Consider the following 26,131-nt stretch of genomic DNA (forward strand, 5'->3'; position numbering starts at 1 on the left):
GGAGCACTTTTTTCCTACAGTCCTTGTTACTTTAAATTTTATCTGCTGCTTCAATATGTCCTATGCATCTTTGCTATCACAAAACTAATTGTTGTTGGCTTTGAATTAAGTTTATACCAGGTTAGACTAAATTACTGAAGGATTTTCAGGTTTACAGACTTACTTAATAATGCATCTTGATGAAGGTGACTCTTCACTGTTGAAGGACATACCTTTCAATTCAGAAGTGCAGTCAAAACCAAGCAGGCCCCTAAAGTATTGATATACTTTATTTTAAGAAGCCAGATACTTTTATGGACTAGAGTAGAATATCACAGGGAGGGACTGAACAATAGCACAGATGATTGTTAACTCCTCATGCAGCTCCAGCTGGACGTGCCCATGACAGACACCAAGCTGATTATTTGTCCTCATCTGTGGCACAGAAGAGTTAGACAAGCAGGTTCTTAGACAAGAACCTGTAATGTGGTTCTTGTCTTCTTCAAAGTTTTATTATGTTTGTGAGCTGATGTCGTGTCATTTTGTCTTTGTCACTTCCTGACACAGGTTTCCAGAGCAGAGATTCAAGATGTTGTTCTGGCCTTCACCTGCATCTCCATTTACTTTGGGACTTGTTTTATTTAGTCACACATATGTAATCCACAAGCAAGCAGCCTCATCTTCTGAAGTTTACTCTTACTTTTCCTGAACTCTGCAAAGTCTGAAGGTCCTGAGTCATGTTCATTTTCTTGCTTTGAGAAGTTAGCAACAGACAAACTGTTCAGGAGAGCTCATGGTACAGGATAAGACTCTTCTTTCATGCATGGACTACTAAATTCAATGCAAGTCTCTGAGTTTCTTAAGGCCATTTGTCAGGAAAATATCCAAACACTAATTTTGCCAAAGTGGAAAATCAAATGGTGTTGGTGATTGCAGGAACAATTGGTTACACAGACCCCTGAAGTTACTTTCTGGCAAGACATCTGTTTTCCAGCTTGAAATATGGTCTCACAATCAGGTGAGAAGGATGATACTGGAGTCTAACAAAACTGGTATGTTGCCAGTAGGCTCATGTGACCTGAAGCATCAGTGCTACCAGCTGATTATTTTGGCTGAGAAGAGCAGCTTTGTGCTGGGATCTTTATCTGTCACCAGGAAACCATTGCAGCTGACACAGTAACACCTTCCTTCAAGCAGTCCTTAGATAAGGATGGCTCTCTATGACTGGAAAAGTTGTAAATTTTCCCCCATGCACCAGTGGTCACCTCACAGATGATGGAACAACCAGGCTCTGACACACCACCTTAAATAACAGTGATGGTTGTCAGCTGCTCCAGTTGGAACAAACATACAACAGACACAGATGTTCTGAGCTCTTAATACCACATTAAAATGTATATCAAAGCTCTGGAAGCCATCTCTGACTTTGGAAAGCACTAACACTGGTGTTACCCTTGAGGAACAAAGCAAGGCAAAACACCTTGCCAGGCACAGGCAAGCTGAGAAAGCAGTGTTGTTAAAACCTTAGACATCTGTTTGCATGACATGTATCAACTTTGCTGTACATCACTACTGTTATTCTTCTGCAGGTATCAAACCTACAAGCTGTGAGGAACACACTGTTCTAGTTCTCAGAAATGCAAGTGATTCCAAGAAGCCCAAGCCCATTTTTTTTCATCTGCTGATTCATGCCTTACAAGGCTAATGCACACAATCCCTCTCAGAAATTCTTACCTGGCTTGTGTTCACCTCCCTACCTCAGCTACAGCCCAGAGACACAACCCAGAGCAGGGCTGGATGGAGTCTGCATGATTAGATGCTAATACTTCTCCTTTCCAGATAGTATCTGAGTTGCAGAGTGCCCATCTAGATTTTGGTTACTTATCAATGCAGAACTACTCTTCTGACCACACAACCTCTGTAAAACAAAAGATTTGAATTTCTATTTATTTCTTCTTGGGCATTTCTCTGTTGGATGCTCCTTCTTTTACTTCACTGTTTTCACTCCAAGCCTACCAGATGGCATATTTATGCTCACAATTGCAGCATCACTCTCTTTTTGTTTTGTTTTGGGTTTTGCTTGGTTTTGTTTTGTTTGTTTGTTTTGTTTTGTTTATAAATATCACTTCTCTCTAGCACGGCTACATGCTTTTGTACTTCTCTTCCTGGTATTGACTGTGTCCACCATGACACAGAAATTTGCCGCAGAGCAAAAATCTTTTCAAGTCTTTATTTTCAGGAAGAAGTTTAACAAGGGATGCTCAAAACATCATTTCTCCTCTTAGCATCCACTAACAAAGTTTTGCCAATACCATAAAATATTTTGGGTGTTGTCAAACAATTATTTTAAGTCTAGCCTTGCCTGATTTCTGGTTTCAGCGAGGTATCACTGGGTGAGAAAGCCAGATGGAAGAAAACAAGCAGAGGAACTGTTCCTGTTTGCGGCTGCCTTGCCTTTCACCATTTCTCCCTTATTTTGTGCCTTGTAACTCAAGGAAATGAGAAAATTACACTTAGGCACCTACTTTGTATTCTGGGGGTATTCTTGCTCCAAATCCAAAGGCTGGAAACATTTTGTCACTGGAAAAGAATGAAAAAAAATGTATGAGTACCCATAGAGAAATGTCATTACAATAAACATTTATTCCTCTGTATGCATTCATTGGAAAGGCAAAGCAGCACAATAGCACAGAAATGGCTTTTAAGTCAAGTGATGGCAGACTGGAAGAGTACTGATTGGAGAAGTAGGGTTGTGTGCTGATCACAGATAGTAGGGGGGGTGTTATGGAAGATTTCTCAGGTGAGGTCCTAGTACTTTTGGGCAGCTAAAATCACTTGGAGAATACTGAGATCAGGATGCCTTGTACTTCCCGCACAAATACAATAACCAGTCTGTATAACCCACTCTTTTGCATTACCAGGCTGAAGCAAGAGAGTTTGTTGACTGGACAGCCTGTAACAACATTTATTTCATATCAATATGGATGTGCTCCCCCAGCTCAGAAAATGGGTCTAGCGAAGATATGACTCAGATTAAAAGTGTTTACAAATTTGGGTTCTTACAGTTTTCCAGTTGCTCAAAGAGGAATTCCTAAAATATCTGAAAGGGGCAATTTCATGTTCCCAAACCTACAAGTTCTGTAAAACTTTCCACCTGCATCTTTAGCAGTTCCTCTAAAACATGAGATTATTTTAATTAGGCGTAGATTGACTGATAACCTGCCAAAATGCCTTGGCATGGTCAGTTTGCTTTCAGAGACTACAGTGAGGTTATTCTACCCAGTTAGATCTGCAAGAGAAAAAATACCTGATTCAGAGAACCTGGAAACTTCAAGGCTGTTAATACCCTTTCAGAAATGCAATAATGTCTCACACAGCCCACATGCTGTCAAGCTGCCTCTTCCCAGATGGCAAAGTGGAAAACAACAACCTGCAAGGAATGTCTTGTCCCTGAGTCGGCAAAGCACTTGATCGTACACTTGAGGTTAACAATTCACTCAAACATATGCTTAATTCCAGACATATCCTGAAGTCTCACTGATGTCACTGAACTGTACTCCAGTCCTCTGATGAATCAGACTAAGTTTACCCTAATTTAATTACAGGGTTTCACAGCCCTTGGAAAAGTTGAGTTCCAACTACCATGATTGGAACTTTTAAAATTTCCCAGGAAAGGCCAGCAGCTTCAATATTTTTGGTGTAGTTCAAGAGATGGCCACTCCAAGTATCAACTGAATAATTCACATCCCAGATATATTCCAAAAAGATAATACCACCCATTAAAGCTGCTCGGTTCTTTTGTCTGGCATAGGCTGTTAAAGGCACCATGATATTTCTGATACAAGCTAAAGAAAAACTTAAAGCAGAACTGTGTCCCCACTGCTGCATAAATCTTGGGAGCACAGTTCTGTGTACCATATGTTATGCCATGTGACAATGGATCTTGGAAAGGAAGACTAACATCATTTGCATGGTAATGAAACATTTTTTTTCCCCAAGAGATGTCAGAAATGAAGTAGCTGCTGACATTCGATGCTAACCACCTGCTGATAGCATTCTCTTTGATTAAACACTTCTGGAAGTGGGAAAGCCCTTACAAATGGATGCAGGGAATTCTGGCACACACTTTGAGGGCAAGAAACAAGAAACCATTAGAAAAGAATCTGAGGGCGGGGGGGAAATCTTGTTTTACATAAATGATTAATTGATGGCTGGATTAGAAAATCAAACTCTGTGGAGCTGCAGTTAATTGATTTGGGGCAAGAACAAACAAAGACTAAAAAAGAATTTCACTTAGAATTTTACTTAGGTAGAACATAAGTGTCTAAGTTCAATGTTGGCAGCAGTTATACAACTGGGAGATGCCTGAACCCATCCAGTGCCTGAATTCTACTGCAGTGTTTCTGGAGTGTAGACAAGTGTAGGCACTCTTGTATCTACAGCTCCATCTTCTGCTCTGCAGCAATTCAGAGACAGCAATAAGTCATTCCTCCAGCAGCCTGGATTCTCCTTCTGGTGGCAAGACTCCCACATTCCCAGTCACACAGTGGCACAGCCCCCACTGTTATTCTGCACCCAGAATACCTTACCTCCACAGTCAGGACACTTGTCTTTATGTTAAAATCTCCCACATCTCCTTTTTGAGAAAGTGCAACCATTACATTGTGAAAGAGTGAAGCAGGATCATGTACCCCCTCAGGATGGGGTTCCATATGGCTGTTTTTAGAGGGAAGTACATGAGCTCTAAGAGAGGAGGGGTGTCCTGGGGTCTTCTGTTCTTAGTACTTTCTGTTGTCTCAGCCAGAATAGCTCCACACTCTCATTAGGTAACCAGAATTTAACCCATACCTCTGGTAATCTTATTTAAGTTGCTAGGACAAATGAATCAACTCTCATGTGATATTTGAACTTGATTTTTAAGGTAAGAAGGGAAACTTTTGACACTCATGACATCCCTTGCATAAAAAAGATCACCATGTCATCCCCTGACCACATCTCAGAAATTGCAGCTGATAGCTTTCAGAATAAAAATAAAATTTAAATGTATGGAATACTTTCCACTTTGTGCTATCACACAAAACAAAATGTTTAGCTAATACAAAGGTCTCACTCTTTAGTAAATGAGCAGTTTAATGGCTCAGCGGTTTTTTTACAATATAACCCCCAATAGTCTTCCCTTCCACTCTTCACTTGATCACATGAGAAACAAATCCACCAGCTGAACCTGCTGCCCTCATTCTGCTTGTCCTGCACGACTGAGACACAGCAGGGAAAAGGTGACCCAGAAGCTCAGACAAGAACTCTCTCACTCCCAGGAAAATCCTTTTAATGGTGTGACAGAGCTGCTCTAAAGGACCCAGGGCTATCAGGGCAGCATGCAGAAGAAAGCAGAGCAGCTTCCCAGCTTCGGGAAGCTATGTCAAGGGTTAGGCCATCCAGGGGCTTAAACTACAGTCAGAAAATGAAAAGAAGGTTTTCTTCTGCCTCAGGGGTGAATCACATGCATCAGAGACTCCAGCCCTATTTCCCAGCCTGGCATTTCAGTAGGAAAGGGATCTGCTCTAATGGCTTTTCTTTGTAATTTAAACTCACTTGAAAGAAGAAAAGTGAGAACCAGTTTTCTTTTTCTTCATAGTGCTTGCTCAGACATTTGGGTGTCATTTATAGCAGGAAATAGGCCTGTGACCCTGGCTGAAGCAATGGGACATAGCCACAGATATGATCTGTGAGCACCCTCGCTGGTGCAGCACTGGCTCCTGCCAACCAGCACCCTTAGAGACTTCCCAGGGACAGTGCTGGGTCTGATGGCCTCAGACCAAACCTCAGGGTTTGTATTTTTCAGATTCTGTGCTGCTTTGGTGTGTAGTTCTGAGCTTCATGCTGGGGGATGGTAAGCTCTCTTTGCAGAGTGGGTAGACAAAACAATTCCTTCTCTAGCTGGGGACCAAGGACAACCAATCCAAATCTCAGGCCCAAGAGCATAAACAATGGTGGAATGAAGAGAGAAAAACAAGAAGGATGGGACTTCATAATCTAAAGCTATAACTGGACACTTAACTCCAATATGCAAATGGACCAGAACTTAGGAAAGTGAGAGACCTCATGACCTGTCATCCATTTTGTGACCATTTTGGGTTCATCTTGGGTGTAGCCTTCACTGGGCTCTTCTACTGCCCAAGGTGTATCCATTGAGGCCTTTTAATAAATACCTGCTTTATTCTTTAACTCTGTCTAGCCTCTGTTCTAGGTCAGCCTTCACAAGGCATCAGGTCCAGCTGTGACTGACACTGCTTCCAATTCAGTTTGGGCATCACCAGTTTGTACTGGGAGGAAGAAAGCTGAGACACAAGGACATGGGCAGTGTCATGTCCTTGGCCTCAAGTAACCTCAGGACCTTTGACTTGTTTTGTTTAAAGATGGCCAGTGTCCTTGGCACATAAGAGGAGACTGCCTGCACTGTCCTGCTGATAAAGATTGGTAAAGGATGGCAGAGAAACATGCAACTGGAAAAATAAAACTGGTTCTCTAGAACCTGAAACTTACAGAATCGAGTAAGAAAAAGAGGACTGTGACTTGGCAGAATGTTTACAAAATTACTCCATCAGGTCTACTTCACCTTTTATATTTTCTTTGTTTTACATAGGTTCCCTTGAAAATTTAAATGTGGCATAACTTTTAAAAAGCTGAAGTACTTGACATGAAGATCAAAAAAGCAAAAGCATCAGACTCTGAATTTTATACCCGGTTATTTAAGGACCATGAGTCGTCATGCAAGCATAGATGTATGTGACTTCTGATACTTTTTCAGTCAAACATGCGTATATTACTGAAAGATACCCAAGACTGAGCATATCTATGTTATACCCTGAAAGAAAAATCAGGGAGAGGGTTCAGGTTCAGTGTTCATATTGATCAATGTAAATTAATGCATACAGAAATTAATTGTCAGGGCTCCAAGACTGCAGTCTTCTGAACAGAAATACAACCACTTAGAAAAATGTTTGTCAGTAACCTCATAGCAGAGGTTATAACACTTAGCAGAAAATAATATCTGAAAATATCCCATATTGTCCTTTTGGGACATTGCTCAGTTTTAAATACCCATCTTTCAAGCTATCTAGTGGAAGCAGAGCAAGAGCAATGACAAATCAAAACACTAACAGGGGCAGAGAGAAGAAAGATATCACTGAGGTGTACTGCACATACAGGAAAAGAGATGAATAGAGGTAATACTACAGTTTTGTAAATTGGTAGAAGTGATACAGATAATGATCCTGTTTTCTATTTCACTAGGAAGCCTAGTGCTACTGGAAGGAAAGAAATATGCCTATTATAAAGAGACAAAATAATGAACATTTCAAAATCCTGTCTCATTAACCCCTGGTGCCTTCTGACATGGGGTATCATTGAAACCAGGGTATTACATTTATTCTGAAAAGGATTTGCTATTCCTATTAATGAGATGGAGGTAGGTAAAATTAATTAGTCAGACATTAAAGACATTTTGCAACCTCCTCAGAAGCCTCAGGTCAGATGATGCTTCAGCTATTCAGCAGTGCAGCAATACCTGTATTCAAAAAGGTTGTCAAGACTATGCTCTCTGAAGATCAGTTGCTTTTAAAGACTGAAATTTGGAATCTGGGTTCTTAATTGTATGGAGAAAAAAAGGCTCAAGCCATTCTATATTAATTCTGAATTTATTAACTCTGAAAGATTAACTCCTAGCTAGCCACTTACACAACTTGTTCGGGACTGATTTTATTGGTTCCCATTAAAGCCCCTTGGTATGTAGCTATAGCTGTTCTTAAGTTAATTCTCCTGAATTCAATACAGCATTTGTATGGATGCTACTTTACTGACCTTGGAGACCATAGCATGAAAACCTGCTCACTTTATGCTAGAGCAACACAGTAGCACAAACAGTACTGATGATGCAGTGAGTGGGGGGAAGGAAAAAACACGGAGTGAGGAGTGAAAAACAGTAAGAGCTCACTTTTAGTAGAAACAAATAAGAAAAATAAAAGCATAAACCGGATGCTTTCCAATTTCACTGTTCTCAAAATCTGGCTAGGTGGTATAAACATGGTGGGATTTTAGATTTTTGTCTTCAGGTTTTCCAAACTTTTCCTTATTCGACCTTGCTCAATATGGGGATGTAATCTCACAGATACCTGACAAGCTGAAATTTACAGCTTGCAAGGAGAATACCAGACTAGAATCCCTGGATATTAAGCTGTCACTTGTAATTTTGGTCTTAGGTCAGATCAGAACTACCAGGGAGATATTTTAAAAGTACTGGAGGCAGCAAAATCAATTATTTTGCCTTTCATTTTCAATTCCAGTCTTAAAAGAATAAACTGTGGATCCTCTCTGCATGACATACTTTTTTCATTATGAAATCAGATAATTTTCCTCTGTTAGTAAGAAATTTCAAATTGGCAAAATTAAAAAGGGAGGTGTGTTACACATGTAATTGAAAAAGGTGTGACTATGAGGAGAGAAAGAAGGAGGGGAAAGGGGCACAGAAAGAGGAAGGAGGAGAACAGCTCGGAAAAGGTAAAGGAAAAAGACAGAAGAGAAAACAGCAAACACCACAAACAAAATAGAGCTATCTGTAAACTCAATTAAAATTGTAATCTTTCATGTACAGGGAATGAACTGGAAGACGACAAGCTGAATTGTTTCTTTTCTAAAGCATATGAATGAATCATGTTCTGAGTATATTATTTAGTACTTATCTGACAAGGGCTTGATGCCAGCAAATTCTGAATCATAACAGCTTACAGGGATTAACAGCAGTTCCAAAGAAAATACAGAAATAATTTGAAATATTTAAACATTTTCAGCTCCCGCTTTCCAAGCAGACCTAGGCAAATAAAGGACATGATCTGGCATGGGGATGATCCTTAAGGTCCCTTGCAACCCACGCCATCCCATGATTCTGTGATCAAATAGGGCTAAATAAAACCATTTCAGTTGAAGGAACCAGAGCCCATCCATTTCACCACTTGCAGTCTTGCACCTGTGCTCCTCCAGGATGCAGAGCCAGGCTGTGGTCCAGCTCTCAGCCTGCCCCAGTCAGATTCAGAAAGACCAGTTCGGAGTTCAGCAGTAGCAGTGTTTTCACCCACTGACCTGGATTCTTCCCTAAGGGATTGCTTCTCTGTCACCACATTTTCACTGTGTGGTTATGTCTGGTTTAATACAACCACATCCCTGGTTTTGGCCAGGTTACTGTGTGTTGCATCAAGCTTGCCCTGTGCCTAACACAGCTTGGCGTTCAGTCCATAATGCACAGGGAGTTCCAGTGGAGTAGCAAGGATGATTATCATACATCTTAGTCACAAAAGAGGTCTGGGAGCATGCAAATAAATGGTAAATCACTGCAACAGTACATCATCATCTGGACTGTCACAGAGATGCTACGTCATTGGGTGCGAAATCCTGACATTAAAATTCACTCATTATCTTTAATTACAGGTCTCAGGCACCTTAGGGGAGCTGGAATCTGCTGAATACATGCTGTCATGTAATTGTGTTTCAAAAATATGAAGCAAGCTTGTCTCACCTGAGGGAGAAATAGTTAATGAAGCAGGGGAATACAGATTCCCTGAAGCTAACCACCAAAAGGCATCAACTCATGAAATAACTAACAAAGCCAAATCCAGGTACAATGGATTTAAACTTCCCCTTGTTAACATTAAAAGAATTGCAAAAGAAGCTCTGCAGGGCAAAAATGCCAAGTAAACTCAGAAATTCATAGGCTGTGGAATACACACAGAAAAAGTCACTAGAGCTTTAGGGAGGAGTAGGTTAAGCAAAAGGAAATGGCAGCGAGATCTATCACTTGCTAGAAGGCTAGCCTAATAAAATAACATACTCAGGAAGGTGAGACAAAATGTCAAGCTTCCCTGCAAGATAACAAATAAATTGCAATGACCTGATTTATGCCTACATGAATGACCCAATTCAGTAAAATGCATCTTGAAAAAGAAATGGGACTCTACAACTGGGAATAAACTAGGAAAGGAGATGCTGCAAGAAGCTACAACGAGTTGTCTTTAACTTCTCAAACTCGGCAGTTTTCAGACAGTCTTTTATTTTGAGGGATTGGCATATGTCTCTAAACCTTCCAAAACACTAATTCTATATATAGTGATTTGGCTTTTCTGTGGGATTATGAATAGAAAACTGTACCATCGCTGAAAAGGTAATTCTCACACAAACTGTAATCTCAGATGTTTAAAATCCAACATGTCTTGAAGGCTACACTGCAGGCAGGAGGCTGAATTCCATCAGGTATGGTACAGCTTGTGAAGAACCCCAGACTGAACAGTGATGGGGCCCAGCCCTCCTAAACCACAAGTGTGTACTGCACTAGGCAACCACAAGAACAAAAGATTTGCTACCACATATGCACATAATTCTGTCCTTTTTACAAATTACTTTGAAAAGGGTTGGTAAAAGATCTTGCTCTGCAGCAACTTTATATCAGAAAATATCTGTCCATAAGGGGTGTGCTGGGAAGAGGGGATAACAGGACTGCATTGACATATACATATATATATAGAGAGGGCTGATGGGAGAGGAATTCTCATCAAATGCTCTCAAAGTACAAATGAACTTTCTAGGATGAGCAGGATAAAACCTTTATAGAGATGATACAGTGACTTAAAGTGATCAAATGATCACTTGGTAATTTTACCAAAATTGGAATGAAATTAAGTCAAAATGAAGAACACTAACAAAAGAAGTTAGAGCAATACCATAATTGAAGTGTATTGGTGACTACACACATTCAGCTAGGCATCACTGAATATGCAGGAGGAAACAGGCTACTATCTTCTGTTCATCTGATAATTTGGGATCTCTGACCAAGGTCAATTTCACAGTAATTTGGGGGTGATAGTAAGATAATAAATGCAACCTAATTCACAAGAATTGTCTAGCTTTAACTGAGAGCAATTAGATACATAAACCTCTCAAGGTCAACTTAGGCATGGTGTTCATTTACCCCACAGATGGGTTTCCAAATGTGAATAATTCTCAGCTATACCCCACTATAATGGAATGGTTGACTAAACTAGTTATATCCTTAACAATGCAAGGAGGAAAGTAATGCTTCTGAAATTGTGGAAATGATTGCATTGACTAAAGGTGCACTAGATAAGTATCAAATGGCATCAGTGAAAATGACAACAGAAATTGCTCCTTTACTTATGCGTATTTACTTCTTGTTTACACAGATGTATGGTTTCTACAGCAGTAGGTGGAATGCAATTTTTGCAGGGATTTACATGTCATGTAGTTTTCTTCAGAAAGGACTTTTGACAGTGGAATCCCTACAGTACCAGTTTGCACAGTTGCAGAAAAGTGTCAAGTACTGCACTGACCAATGCTCTTCAGAGAAGGTTTCAAGCTAAACTGAGAAATAGTACAGACTGCACAGAAAAGCCATGTAGAAGATTCAGATTTTCAGGTTTCTACCAGCTGACAGAATGCAGCAGAGGTCTGAAAAGCATTTGGAGAAAGCTGCAGCTAAGCAGTTTCTTAACAAAAGAAACTTGGAAGGGACTGCTTGTGGTTGGTGCATAGGAATTGAGTTCCTGGGAGAAGGGAGAAAAGGCACAAAGAAGACACAAAGCTGAACACTTGGCAATAGAAAAGGCAGAGCTGTAAGAATTGACAGGATCTGCCTAGATAAGGGCCTGCATAGATGTGTATAAATGTGTATGCATGTGTTTAAATACATGCACACACCCGCAAATGTTTGTATGTATGTACATTTGCAAAAGAAGCCATTATGAAGTCATCTTCCCAACACAGCTGGTGTATGAGACTAATTCTCCTGTACTGATTCTTGGGATAAAAAGTGGTGATTGTGGAAACCCCTTGGTGATGTGGGAACCCTTATGTGGCAGCAGTCTACAAATGACAGGTTCTACAAGGTCAAATACTGAATATGTTTGTATTCATTATGTAATGGTGCCAGTCTAGGTCCTCAGCTGTTAAATCCAAGGATTTTCGCTGCAGTTTGAAAATGGAAACTATGAGTGATTCCTTTTGGCCAGTGCAGTTCTAGACCTGGGTTATCCAAACACTTCAGAACATGTTTACCCACACCTCAGCTTGTTGACAAACATAAGCTACAAGTTTTTCTGTACAAGTTACTGTTTCTCAATTCTTCTTTTGTTGTATGTCTATGCAAATTTGGTCCTTTTAAAGCACTAAATAAAAAGATACATGTCTTTTCCCTGAAGATTTTTAAACTTGTTTAGATATGCTAATCAGCTTTTTTGCTAAACAGCCTCCAGAAAGGTTGTTTCTGTAATTAAAGTGATAAAGAGAGATGCTTAATAATTAAGCATATTTTTATTTATTGATCTACATGAGTAGATAAAATTTTAACATCTACAGCTCTATGTAGGAAGTTCATGAAATATTTAATGTCAGATATAGTGCCAGTAATTCTAGGCATCATTCTTTTGCTTCAGTTTTAATGAACTACTATTGTACTACTATCACAATCAAAGCAAGTTTCTGTTTTTCTCTTTGTGTCTGGCAAAATTACTTCAAGGTACTTAAGACAGATCCTTCCAGTCAAGGTAGCTTTCTGAGTCTTCATCCACAAACCCAGACAGAGCTTCAGGATGAAGTGACCTGTTAAGTGATTCTTGGACATAAGCTTCTGATTACTAAAGAAAGGTGCAAACTCTGGGATATCTCTCCACTTAAAGCCTTAATTGAAACCACAGAATTTAAGTATGGATTGATATTTGTATTTGGGAGTAATTGCATTGATTTATATATTATTTCCATAACAGATACTGTGTTACAAATCCCTTGTTCTCTTTCCCCTCCCCAACTGCCCTCTGCTGGTACCTCAGGAAAAAATATTTCTGGGACAGTTGGAACTCCTCAGGCTGATATTTTTTTCACTTCTTAGATCTACACCAAAAGCAACATGCTGGGCTGGGAACTCCGGTCCTTTTATTTTCTCCTTTCCTTTTTTTTCCCTTCTAAAATTTGAAGTGCAGTTTACAGAGAAGGAAGGGCTTATATACAGTTTTCAATCATAGTGAACATACTTGCTCAGGCCTAAAATATGAAAAAGAAACTATAAAGAGCATTTTTTGCATTTAATCAGCAACTGCTGCCATTCATTGTTTGCAGAAGGCAATGATGCAACTCAGACTGACTTCAGGAGCTTTGTGTCTTTTGTGGAATGTGGTCTAGCTTCTAAATTTTCATTCTTAAGTATTTTGTAGAGCTCTACACATAAATAATTTCTGCCCTTTGCAGGAATAATGTGCTCTTTGCTCATTAATGGCCTTTGGGGAGGTTGCTAGTCAAGTATGTTTTACACAAGCAGTTTATTTGTTAACATACAATCTCAGTGTGAATGTCATTTTCAAGGAGCTACTTGAGGATTTAGAGTTAAGGAGACTATTTGCCTAAATGAAAAGAAAACATTAGTGTCAGGAAAGAGAAGTTTATCTTCCACATGTTTCAAAGGTTCTTGAAAGTGAAGAAAAATCTGCAGTATCTTTAAAAGTGAATGAATTAACAGAGATATTTAAAATAATTAAGAACTAAGACTATTTTGAAACAAATTTTGAATGAAACGAAGATAAATTTGACAGGATTTTACAAAACTATGTGGTCAAATACATGGAATCATGCATTGAGTGCCTAGATAAGAATGGGGATGGCCCATCAAGAATAGGAAGTTCCACAAATATCCAATGCAGTAAATGCTTTTGCATTTGATAATGCAGTAAAAGCATTTGATAAAGTACATCTAATCTTGTCTTTTTCAATGAATGAGTATTGATTTGACCACACAAAACCAAATTCTCCTACTTGTTTGTGAATGCTTTTTATTAATCCAATGAAGAATCTGAATGTATGCACAAATGTAAAACTAAGTGTAGGAAAAAAAAAATCAAAAAAATCAGCCAGGTAAATGGGAGACAGTGGACATTTGTGTGGGAGGCAAACAATTCAAGTTCAAATTCAGTAAAACTCTTAATTCCATGTAGTGCCAGCTATACTTTGCATAATACCTCAGGATTTGCTTGAGTCAGACTGAATTCAATGGGATTAGATAATAAGCTCTAGTGTCTTGCTGATTCAGAACAGAAGTTTTAATGCAAAGATAAATATTTAATGTAATTTAATGAGATTCTTAATAAGCACAAGCAAAAGAAAAACTACGAACTGCAGAAATCAGATTTAAAAGTGAGGAGCAGATTTGCAAGACCTGCCATGGGCTTCACCCACAATAACATCATTAAAACCTGCAATAATGTAAGATCATTTAGGAAGTGTTTCAGCCTTTAGCATTGTGTACAAGGAAAACATTTATCCTTGCAAACAAGCTATTTGCAGTCCCATTCCAGCCCATTTTTCCTTTGATAGAAACAGCAATCACTGCAGAATGAAAGATGAGCTACACTCATGGCTACTTGCTTGCATTCCAGCACCGGTAAAACAAATCATTAAGATCAAAGCACCAGCCATTTTAATAAACTGTGAGCACTGTTATTGTGGCTCATGGCTTTGTTCTGCACAAAGGGAAGATGTAAACAGCACAAAAGAGAAATCAATTTTTTTTTTTTTTTACTGAATGGCTCTGTATTAACACTAAGTATTGTACATACATAAGTATATTTAATAGCTCTATGTTATATGCATATCTATATATTAGTGTACACACGAGTAGAACTCTAGTTTTATATACAAAGAGGTAGTTCAGGTCCTGACTTGCAGTCAGGACATGGCCAGACGTTATGCTGGGACAAAAGGGGAAAGCAAATGTTCCCTGATTCCCCAGTTTAGCCATAAGCTTCTCTGGCTTCCAAAATGGTGTTGTTGTTGCATGCCAATCAGGGTGCAGTTTTATGATACAAATTGAAAAGCTTTGGGGAGGAGCTGCCATGCAGAACAAGACACATTCAAAATTTTTATAGAACTTAAGAGAGCTTCATGGCTTTTATAAGATTTTAGTCACAGATCCTTTATTTCAATTGTTGAATGAGTTTGCCTTTCCTCATATCTGGGTATTCAACAAGCAACAACACACCTGCCACCTACCCTTGGAAAACAGCATTCTCTTGCAGGGATCTCCACCAGGCTCCAAAACAAATGGGTGACCAAAACTATTGTTCAATCAGAGTTGTTGAAGCTTAGAAGACCTAAGCCAGCACAGAGAGTTTGATTTACCCTAACTGCCTTAAGTAAACTTGCTAACTCATTGTGCAAAACATGTAGAGGGAATATACATATTTACAGTGGTGAGCAACTGATTTTTCAGGATCCTGGCTAGGCTGGTATTGCTGGTCACCAGAAACCATTTTATTTGACTTCTGATACAGAGAACTCAATACAGAAATTACTGAGGTAAAACAATAAACATGAAACGATACAGAAGCAGATCTTTTAATATTAAGCACTTTAGTGCCCAGTGATTTTTCATCATTTTCCCCTGTTTCTCTGTGCTAAAAAAGGTGGACTGGACTTGCACAATTTCAAGGTAAAATTGCACCAGTTATGTAACTTTTAATGTAAAAGAAAGTGTCTGAAAATATTTAAACAGAAATACATATTTCTCACTTATTACTTCGTGAGGTTGTTTTTAAATATTCGTGAGTCATTTATCTTAAAATAAATTATTCTCCATGAAGCTGTCTGCTTATTTTCAAGTTTTTAATGTGTTTCCCCCTTTCCAGTATTTCTAACTGCATTTTAGAACCTAATTCCTTTAAACTAATGAATAGTTCTCCTTCCTCTATGATCCACTGCTGCTGTTGCTTAGCCACTGGTTATATCACCTGCATACTCTGTCTTCACTCTTATGAAAAACGTTTTTATAGCCTGAAACAATGCTACCATATAGATAAAGTATTAAGTATTTTGTGCAGGTGAATAGCTCTTCCATTTCCCTTATCATTATCAGATTGGGCTATTCCTACAGGACTGCAGCAATTCTACAATCAGGATAATAATCACTGTCTCTCTCATTCTCTGAATATTGCTGATAAAAGAACGAATCTCATTCTTTCACGCTTTACTATGCAAAACAGTGCTGCTCATTTAACTGTTTCAGGAATATCTGAATCATATGGATAAAAGTGCTCTTGGATGATCAGGGTTTATTCTACTGTACCTAGAGATGTGAGGTAACACTTAATTTGGAGCATTAATTGCTTACAGATGCATTATGTTAGGTTGTTATGTACAGAAACCTAGATTATGAGAAGATTTGGCTTAATTGATCAAACTAGCTAGAGTTTATAAAAGAAAATTTTGCATTTTGAGTGTAGTCTCTCTATGTTATTACTTGCCAATCCAATTCCTCCTACAACATAAATAAATTTGAATGTTTCTAATGAAGGAAGTATTTTAATTAATAACCATACAGGGTGGTTTTTTTACAATTAATAAAAACCAGTCTGCTTATATAAGTAGCAAAAGTACATAGAATTCTACGGCTCTACTATTGGAATGCAAAAAGTATTGCAAACAACAGATTTTACATTACTCATCTATTCTTTCATTTGATGCAAATACAATCTAGATTGAAATAGATGCAAATGCATCTATTCTTTAATTTAATGCAATTAATCCTGAGACCGAGGTAAAATCACTCTATTTTTCTTGGTTTGGACTGAAATCAGCCAGTTCTGCCTATTTGAGATAATTGATGGGTACAAACTATAAAACTTCACATAAGAGCACTACTATTGTGTGATCTCATATTCTAATCTTAATAAATACATGCCTCCAAGCAAATGATGACACTCTGGCTCTAAACAGCCCTTAGGTTGCATAGGTTTAGCAAGTTTGTTTCTTTTTACCTCTGGATTGTCTTAATCTGGAAACAGATGTCCTGCTCCATTATCTGAAGCACAAGTGGACTCACTGGAGCAGTTATGGATGCGTGCCATGTTTCAGATTTTTACTGAATTTGTATTTTTTTTTAAGTGTATACACAGAAGATTTGCTTTGTAGGTTATATTTGCTCAGATATACAAAGGCTGCAACTCAACACAAAAAAGGTCTATACAGAACCTGTAGGTCATGTTGAGTGAAGGCTTGCTCCTCCTAATTCCTTTCCTTCTTTTGAAAAATTTAAAATTCTCTTTTCCAATTTACTGGATTCAAAATGTGCAAGTATAAGGAAAAGGTCCTCACTTGACATTTTGATCAGAAAGCACTGACCATGTTGAATCAACTTGTCCATGGGAATATACTGATACTGTTACAGCTTGAGAACATGCACAGGTCAAACTCATGCCCAAAAGGTGACATCTTCATGGGAAAACAACTGGCTTTTGTTCAGCCCTAGATGATAGCTCATAGACCCTCAGTTGTGCTGATTAGCATCAATAGGCATTTTTTGCAGCACAATAGAACAGAATGATGCTGATGATTTCATTTACAAAATTACTGGCTATTTTTTTGGTACTGATTGAAATATACTTATTGAGAAAAAAATCCTGATTTGGAGTTAGTGTTTCCGTATAGAAGGGACTGGGCCACTTAACTACTTAATTTTCTAAAAAAAATACAATTTAAATGGTGAAATCAAAAATTCTGTGTGCATAAACCAGCCCTTTTTACTCCTTTCCCTATTTTTTGAAGTTCATTAATGTTCTGAGTTATTGCCAGTAATTATTAAATTACTGCATAATCACTGGGGAATTCTCAGCTCACTTACAATAAAATATTAATTTTCTCAGACTCTTTGACTAAATCTGACCATCAAATTCTTACAGAACTCATATCAGAACAGTATTTTTGTCATTCTTTGAGAAGACATTTCATTACCATGCAAATGGAAGTGCCTCTGAGCAGGCTAGTTGGTATATGCAACATGTAACATGCAAACCATAGTCTGGAGTCACTCCACAATTTATACAGAAAGTTTAACTCAAATTTGACTGGAAAGACAATTGTTTTCTTAAGATCTGGTGTTTACATATGGCAAAGTGGTGGGTAGATATCTATCATATGTGCAAATATTAGAAAGAACAGCTGTGTAAGATACTGTGTCTCACCACCAGAGAAAGAACATTTAAAGGAAACGCACTTGGTAATTAAATTAATAATGGGCAATTAATTTGATAGAAGCAGGCAGCGTATTTGAAAGCAACAGAAGTACATAATGTAATCAAAGCATATTTGGTCCAATAACTTGCATTTGTTTATTTATTTAAAGGCATGTTGTGTACACACACTACCTTTCTACATTTATTTTAGAAGGGAGTGCAATGTTCGACAGGCCAGGAGACCAGTGGAAAAGACCATGGGTTTACTTCTAAAAATAGACATCATCAATAAGCAGTTTAGGTAACTACAAATTCAGTTTCAAAGTCAATGTCTCAGGAACACTTTTCAGTAGAATAGGGCACAGACTCCCAAGTGTATCAGAAAGGATGCTGCCAGCATCTGCAAAACTGGCTCCAAGTTGTTAATCTTGAACGCATGAAAAATCCACTCTAACGTGTAATTTTAACATGAGAATACAAACCTAAAACTGAACACACAAATCAGGCAAACAGCCAAGAATTGTGCCTTTCTTTATCATGAAACTAATCTAAACCCAGTGTCACTCTCAAAAGCAGGTTACGGTAGACTAATCTTTCTGTCATTCTTTATAAGTGCCTAAACATGGAGCCTCTGCAGCCAGCTACAGGCAGTCATTAATTTCACACTGTGAAAACACTTTCTAAAGACAACTCTGTAATCAAACGTGGTTATTTACCTGTCATAGTCTTGGCAAATCTCCCCAACAGCCACCAAAGCTTTCAGGTACTCATTGGGCTGATAGGGGTGGATGTAGTGCAGCGAGCAGCTGTTCCTAGGGTCACCGTTCGATGCAGTGAAATCTATAGCTACCTGGAAAAGAAGAGGAGTCAATGTGCTGCAGAGCTCTTCTGAGCATAAACACACCTACATCAACTATATATCTTTACCAGAAGTAATCTGCTGCAGCAAAGAGACAGCAGCCTCACAACAATTTTACAGTGTACTTAATCAAACTGGAATTAGGTTTGTACTGGTAAATATATGTAGAAGCAAATTACAGTTTATAACATAAGAGGTAATAAAACTAAAATGGCATAATTAGGTAAAAAATTACCTGCATTGCTATTCTATGGGGAAAATGATGTTCTAATACAAATGAATCAAATTAACTATCTCTAGCTTCTCATATTTAATTAAATTATTCCAGCTCAGGTGACATTCAGGACATAAAAGCTTTGCAGCAAAAATGTCTGTAGAGAGTTACAAGTCCTACTAAAACTATAAAGTAGAATTCCAGTTAGGGACGTTTCTTAGCTATTTTAATCGTTGCTGTGGCTGTAGTAGTAGATATTGCTTGTCTGGTATTTTTTCTCTTCAAAACATCTAAGCATTAAAAATTAACCGTCCCAATTTCACAGTTGATAGCAAGCTTAAACATGAGCTGCAGGGTAAAAAAATAAAGCTTGAATCCTGCAAAGATTTTTTGTTGTCGTTTTTGAAAGACCTTAGAGAAGATTGTGGGCAGTAGTCAATGAAAAAAGCAAGTATTAATGAATCACATTAAAATTAATTTCTCCCTTTTAAAATACTCTTTATATTTCTCACTGAAGGTAGGCTCTGGCATGCATCTTCCTTTGTTATGGATCAGAAAGTCCTCTGCTGAATGCTGTTTAAGAATTCCTAAGAGGAGCAACAAGAATCCCAAGGGTCTTACAGAGGGAACAAAGCAATTTATAAAATGTCCATGTGTCCAATAACCTATTTCTTTAAAACACCCATTACACCTGAATATTCAATAGACAAATGCAGCAAGTTCAGATTTCAGTTTTAAAGTGTAGCTGAAAGGTAAGAAAGAGTATTGCTAAAGACTGCAAAAAGAACTCTGAAGGCACAGTTTGCTTTTGCAAATGTTCAGCTTCCCCAGCTGCAGCCTCAGCTTGGCACAGGGAACATTACTTTATGCAGCTTCAAAATGAAAATGAAACATGACATTTTCATGCTTCCTTAAAAAAATGCACAGTCCTTCTGAAACTTGTTTTTGTTGCTAAAAATTTAAAGGGAAATATCATACTAGGTCAACCCGAGTTGGCTTTCCTCCACTGGTTCTGATTTTTCATCTCTATCTTTTAGCTGAAGAAACTAACCTCTAGTAGCCTTGGAAATCCCTTCTTTGCCTTGATAATGCATGAACCTCTGGCACCTCACCACATTTAGTCAGAAGAGAGATGAGCTTTTTGGCTTGCAAGTCAGAGTAATCTTTCACCTCTGCTTCCTACTCACTGTTCAGGCACCGAAGCACTGAGTTTGTTTTCCACATAGATCTTTTTCCAAAAATGATATCTGGATTTAACTTGAATAAATCAACGGAGAACCTCCCATGACTTCATTTGTGAGGGCACATAACTGAGGAAACATTACACATATTTAACTGAGAAAGAAAGCAACACTAGTGGTTTGTGAAACCCAAGAGAATTCCATGTAAAAAATCTTATTTAAGGTATGCATATTTTCTTAAAAATAAGTATATTTTCTCTGATAATAATTCAACCTTAATTTGATTACAGAAGGCACAAAAATGCCACTGTGTGTGATAGGGAAGCGAAGGGGATTCCAGTAAAATTGTTTAAAGTAGGTGTTTTTACTGACAATCCCAAAACACTAAAACACATTAAAAAGACTTTAGTGACACCTCAAACAGATCTGGACAAATCTCTCTTTATGGCTAACTGCTTTGGAAGTTAAATCAAGAATATGGAGTAGGAATAAGGAGTGAGTTTCATGAGCTTGGAAAAAAGCCTGTGCTTAGTGTTTGTGAAAGCAAAAAAAAAAAAAAACTTCCTGGAACAAGCTTCCTTTTGGAAATGGTCTTTGCAGTAGAGGTCTGCTGAAAAGTAAAAAAATATCCTAATTTCCTGTGATGAAGAATTTATGAATATTTGTACTTGGATGCAGCATGCTTCTTGAATTTGATCCAAATCTCTGTTTGACTCCCACAGGGAGGACTTATAAAAAAGATGACCGCTGTAAATTGCCATGATTTCAAAATAACAATGCAGAGCTCTGCTCCTTTAGCATTACCCAGCAGGACCAAGGTCTTGTGCAAATACATTGGATAAGGATTTGTGAAAATAAGTTAATATATGACAAAAGTTATGTTAATATCACAATTGAGCTTATCTTTTGGGTAGTAAAGTAGGAATCTTTCTTATTGTGCGTGCACTTGATTTTATCTGCTTATCTTTAAATGTATCCGTTCCAGTGTAGCAGTCATCTTCCCTCAGTTAAGTAAGAGCATAACAGGGCAATAACTACACCCAGTACCAGCTTCTTTTTTTATCCTCACACTTGTAAAAGGGTGATTTTCACTTCACTCAAAACATCCTACATAGCTGGGACCTCCTGCTAGATCTGTCAGCAACAAATCAGGCTGCCCAACACTGTGACCTGCCTAAGAGAGTATCTGTCCAATATATCTTTCTATTACAACTCCTTTTATGCATGTTACACATCCTTTCTGCTGTACTTCCTGAAGTGATGAAAATGTCTTCTGACTACAGACCCATTTGCACTGCCAACCTCTGAACACTTCTTCTGCAGCAGGGTACACTGTCTGATAAGAGATCCAGTGTTTGGCAATAAGCTGGGCATAAAAATAGAGGGCTGGAATCAGCACTATTGATCTCTATAGATGAAAGCTTCTTAATAACTGGTTGTTAAGCGAAGGAAAAGTTTACTTTCATTTTTCCAAGACATTCTTTCTAACTACAAACCATGTTTCTACAATCAAGATACAAAGAATGCACAGCATGATGTTACCAAGGCTTCCATTAGTGCCTTAAATTAGCAGGTACATCACACTGCAGCTTTTTGTTACCAAATGTGTGCCTAGCATCCCAGTTTCCCTCCCTCAGCAAGTGCCCTTTCAAATCACAGTTGTATCATACTGCCTGTACACAGCATGAGCTCAGCAGAAACGTCATTAATATTAGGACGACAGCAACAATACACCTATCAGGAGAGTTTCAAACAATCCCAAAACCACTACAGTTAGAAAAAATGGAAATCTGGGAAAGTCCAAGAAATAGGCCTCCTCTGATTCAGTGGTCTGAATTAATCACATTAGGACTATGTGAAGAGGAGATTATATGATGCATGCAGAAAATAAGGGAGAATGGAATATCTCCCCAGCAGGCTGCATCCTTTTGTTTCAGTGACCACTGGAGAATTAATTTTGGAAAACAACAACACATCTCACAACCGCTCTGTGCTGAGGACTGCTGGAAGAAGAGTGGAGGAAAATATGTGGAGAGCCAGTTTGTGACGATGTTGAGTAGAACCACTGGGTTATGCATGCAGACAGCCATAGGTACAGAGATGTCACAATGGCTTACCCTGAGTCCTTGCAGGTTGAAATTTGATACTGATGAGCTTACACAATACTGTGGATTCACCATTAAGGGCAACAGTAATTCAGGGATCCCTGTGGTTGACAGTATAACAAATCTTTTATTTCCTTTATGTCCTCATTGCCCATCCTTGAAAATGAGCTTTCTCTAACCAATTGTTTGTTTCATTTTAGTAAAATAAAATACAGAAAAACACAGTAGAAGCCATTACCCACTTTAACCCACTTGCCCTACCACTTTCAAACTTGTGTTTTGCAGCCTACTAATAGGAAATCTGTGACAAGTAAATAAAAGGCAAGCAAATTGCCATAACCCTTCCTTGCCCTAAGAACTTGCTCTTCCATTGGAAAACAGTTATGAAGAATCAGAGTTTGAAAAGCTGTAACTTAATATGTAAATCCCTAGATACTTTCTAATGGCGGTGGTGCTCCTGTTCTTGAGCTGGAGTTGTGGGAAATGCATACAAACTGGTCTTGCATGTGCCTAACCACATGCCCTTATTAGAAAAGGCTTTCAAATATAACATGAAAGCATTAACGTCCTTCTGATAATGACCTTGAATACATTTGGTAATTGAGTTCTTCCAGTCATATTTTAGGGAGGAAATGTCAGAAAAGATAAATTAAAGAGGTTTCCAGTGACTGCCAAGTTTCAGACTTGAAGGAGAAATGCACATTGCTGGTATGTGGGGATAAAAAAAAAAGTAGCCAGGTAAGGCAGAGAAGTAATTACACAGTATGCTTTACATGAAAGAAGACAATTACGAAGATCTTTGTCCACTGCAAAAGGTATTTCCTTCAAAACCAAAACAGAGTCCTCAGTTCTGGGTGCTATCCAATGAGTTTGCAATGAGTATGGTCAAAGTCCATGTTTAACACTTCAAAAAGCTGATCTGTACACAAGAAGACAATCCACAACTGTCTGTAGCTGCTGCTAGAACTTTCTGGTAATATTAAAAAAAATCTTTCTTTTTTGTCAAATCTTTTTGGAAAATGAAGGCTTGACTGGAAAATGTGAAATGGAACATGTCAGTAGCATCCAATGTCTGCTACTTTTTATGTAGGAGCAGAAATAGGGCAGGATGCTATAGGAAAAGAAAAGATCTCCAGAGGAAGAATATTACCTTTGTGCATTAGATTTTAGCCCTTTAGTTGGTGTAAATTAAAAATCACATAAACCAGATTGGAACTGAGCCACAATCTGTATTCCTATGCTGTGGGAAAAACTGATATATCATACTACATTATATTAAGTATATTAATTTTTAGATACATGATACAAAAAAAATATGAAACCCACACATCATTAAATCTTTCTAATTTTATTAACTGGAAATACAGAAAACTGTATTTCTGTATTTGAAGAGCCCCACAAATCCTTTTACACCCTGTTCCTTGAACTGAATGGCTTCTGAGTACACTCTAAATTAGAACTGTGTCCCCCTGTAGTGCCATCTTACTTGGTAGCTATGGATGAGATATGAAACACCAGCATTTACCCCAGGCTGACAGAGAAAAGTCCCTGGCTGGATCTTTGTGTGTGTGACTTTCAGTATGACACTGTTTCAGGGGAAACAACTTGCTTTAACAGAGGACTCATTCTGGAAAGGAAGGCTGGCCCTTAGTACATTTTGCAAAAGAATGTAATAATTTACAAAGGAATGGCAAGTAAGAATCATTTCTCTGAAAGTAATGAATTGGCATCTAAGGGGATTCCTTTTCTTCAAAATAAGTTAGAGAAGTAAGACACTTACTGTAAACTGTATTTGGCAGCCTCCCATGATATAATCTAAGAAAGAATGCATCTTGTGTATCTGCAGACAAGAAAGCAAGACATTCAACTTAGCTATGTACTGATAAAACATAGGAGAACTGCCTGGAAAAATGATAAATTGGAAGGAGGAGAGGGACCAACTGAAAATAAGGTAAAGGAAGAATCATTAAATACACTTTGAGACAGAAACAAAACTATAAACAGAAAAATCAAAATTCTAAACCTACAGAAAGGAAAACAAAAAAGTAGAACCAACATCTCAATGGGAAGTCAGAGGAAATTTTGCTGTTTAAGAGAAACAAGAGCAATATTGTAGATATAATGGAAGGGATACACACAAATTTGGAGAGTATTTAGGTGTTAGAATTTAGTATTGTCTTTTCCATTGTTCAAGAGCAGGAATAGGGCAAGAGAAATGAAACAAGAGTTGAGGACGGTCAACTTGTTTTTGAGATTCAAGTCTTTGCCTTTACTTTTTGTAGGGAATAATTTCCTTTGCTATTCTACAGGCAGTTCCACTTTGTTCCAAGTACCATTAAAATACATCACTGAGAGCTTAGTGAAGAAATTGTCAAAGAGCAAAACATATATTTACCTTGCATTGGTTAAGGATGACAATGCCTGAGTTCTTGTAGTTCTTCTTCTTTGCTTTGTACTTGGGGTTAATGCATTCCCATTGTACCTGTGAAAAAAATAGCAGTCATTCTCTGCAGGAAAATTTTATGTACAGATTGCATAATTATCAAAAACTGCACTGCCCAATTTCCACAGTTGACTAAATCATTACAGATAATGGTGCACAGAGAGGAAAAAAAATGAAAACTGTTAACTATGCAGAGAATAGTTAATAGAAAAAGGACCAGGGCAAACATCAGTCTTTGAACATATACATGTGGATGTGGCACTGAGGGAGACATCCAGATTCATTTGTTGTCATCTTCCAGTAGTGTAGTTTGAGGTGTTACATAAGCAAGATTGAGGATCTTTTGAGATCATTTAAGAGGACAAAAAAAGAAGGAACTTAATACAAATGAAAATACTGGAGAGAGTAACCTGATGCATTGTATTAACTACAAAACTGTTGTCACAGTAATGCTGAGTTTTGTATTAAACTCATGATTAGAAAAATTCTGGTCAGCAATCATCTCCCTTTCCCTTTAAGTCTGATAGCAAAATATAAAGTTAAGAAAATCAGTAAAATGTTCACAAAGATGCAGCTAACTAATGATACATTTGAAATTTATCCCTAAGAATATATTAAGATCCCTTTTTGAATTTTATTTTATAGTTTTATTTACAAATAGTCGATTTTACAGCACAACAGTCCTACCTTGTTACTGAAATACATCTCCTTGTTCTTATCATATCTCCCAGGTTCTTAATAATTTCCACTTGAAATGTTCTGCCTTCCTCTAGTTTTAGGCAGACAGATAAGGCCAAGCTTTCAGACCCTCACCTCTAATGTTTACAGTATTATTCATGCCTTTTACTGTGGGAGTAAAATATACATGTGTACATGCAATTGTCTATTGGCATTTGTGTATACAGATTTTTATCTGTAATATGCTGCTAGTATGTTTAATAGCATGACTATTTCCCTCCAGGGAGCTGTTTTCAAGCGTGGATTCAAAACGTGTGATGCTTGATAACAGAAAGAAATACAATTCCAAAAGGAACCAGAATGATCTATTATCTAAAAATCTCTATGATGACATTTTGAAATTAAACATGTCTTAAGTGTTACAGTGTTTTGCCTACAATGAAAACCTGCCTAAGTGTTATAATACTTTGAGGTACGATACTTTGAGTGTTATAATTCAGTGAGGTACATATGTGATATGTCTTAGCAAAGTGTTAGAGCACCAAAAACTATTTTTACTTTGTGCTCAGCCCCAGAAATTTCATCGAGATTCAAACCACTGTCTAACATCAATTATTTG

General features: G+C 37.9%; 1 protein-coding gene across 4 annotated transcripts in view; it reads right to left on the reverse strand.

Moving 5' to 3' along the window:
• The window catches only part of CPNE4 (copine 4), a 225,567-nt gene that overhangs the window by 20,491 nt on the left and 178,945 nt on the right, over positions 1–26,131 (reverse strand). For all 4 annotated transcript variants that reach the window (XM_053958980.1, XM_053958999.1, XM_053958977.1 and 1 more), the window contains 4 exons: positions 24,787–24,873; positions 24,172–24,231; positions 18,749–18,882; positions 2,505–2,559 (listed from right to left, as the gene is read on the reverse strand). In XM_053958980.1, the coding sequence (XP_053814955.1) occupies positions 2,505–2,559; positions 18,749–18,882; positions 24,172–24,231; positions 24,787–24,873 (336 nt within the window). The remainder of the gene's footprint in view (positions 1–2,504; positions 2,560–18,748; positions 18,883–24,171; positions 24,232–24,786; positions 24,874–26,131) is intronic.

This window comes from Vidua chalybeata, chromosome 1, assembly GCF_026979565.1.
Source record: "Vidua chalybeata isolate OUT-0048 chromosome 1, bVidCha1 merged haplotype, whole genome shotgun sequence".
Classification (NCBI taxonomy): domain Eukaryota; kingdom Metazoa; phylum Chordata; class Aves; order Passeriformes; family Viduidae; genus Vidua; species Vidua chalybeata.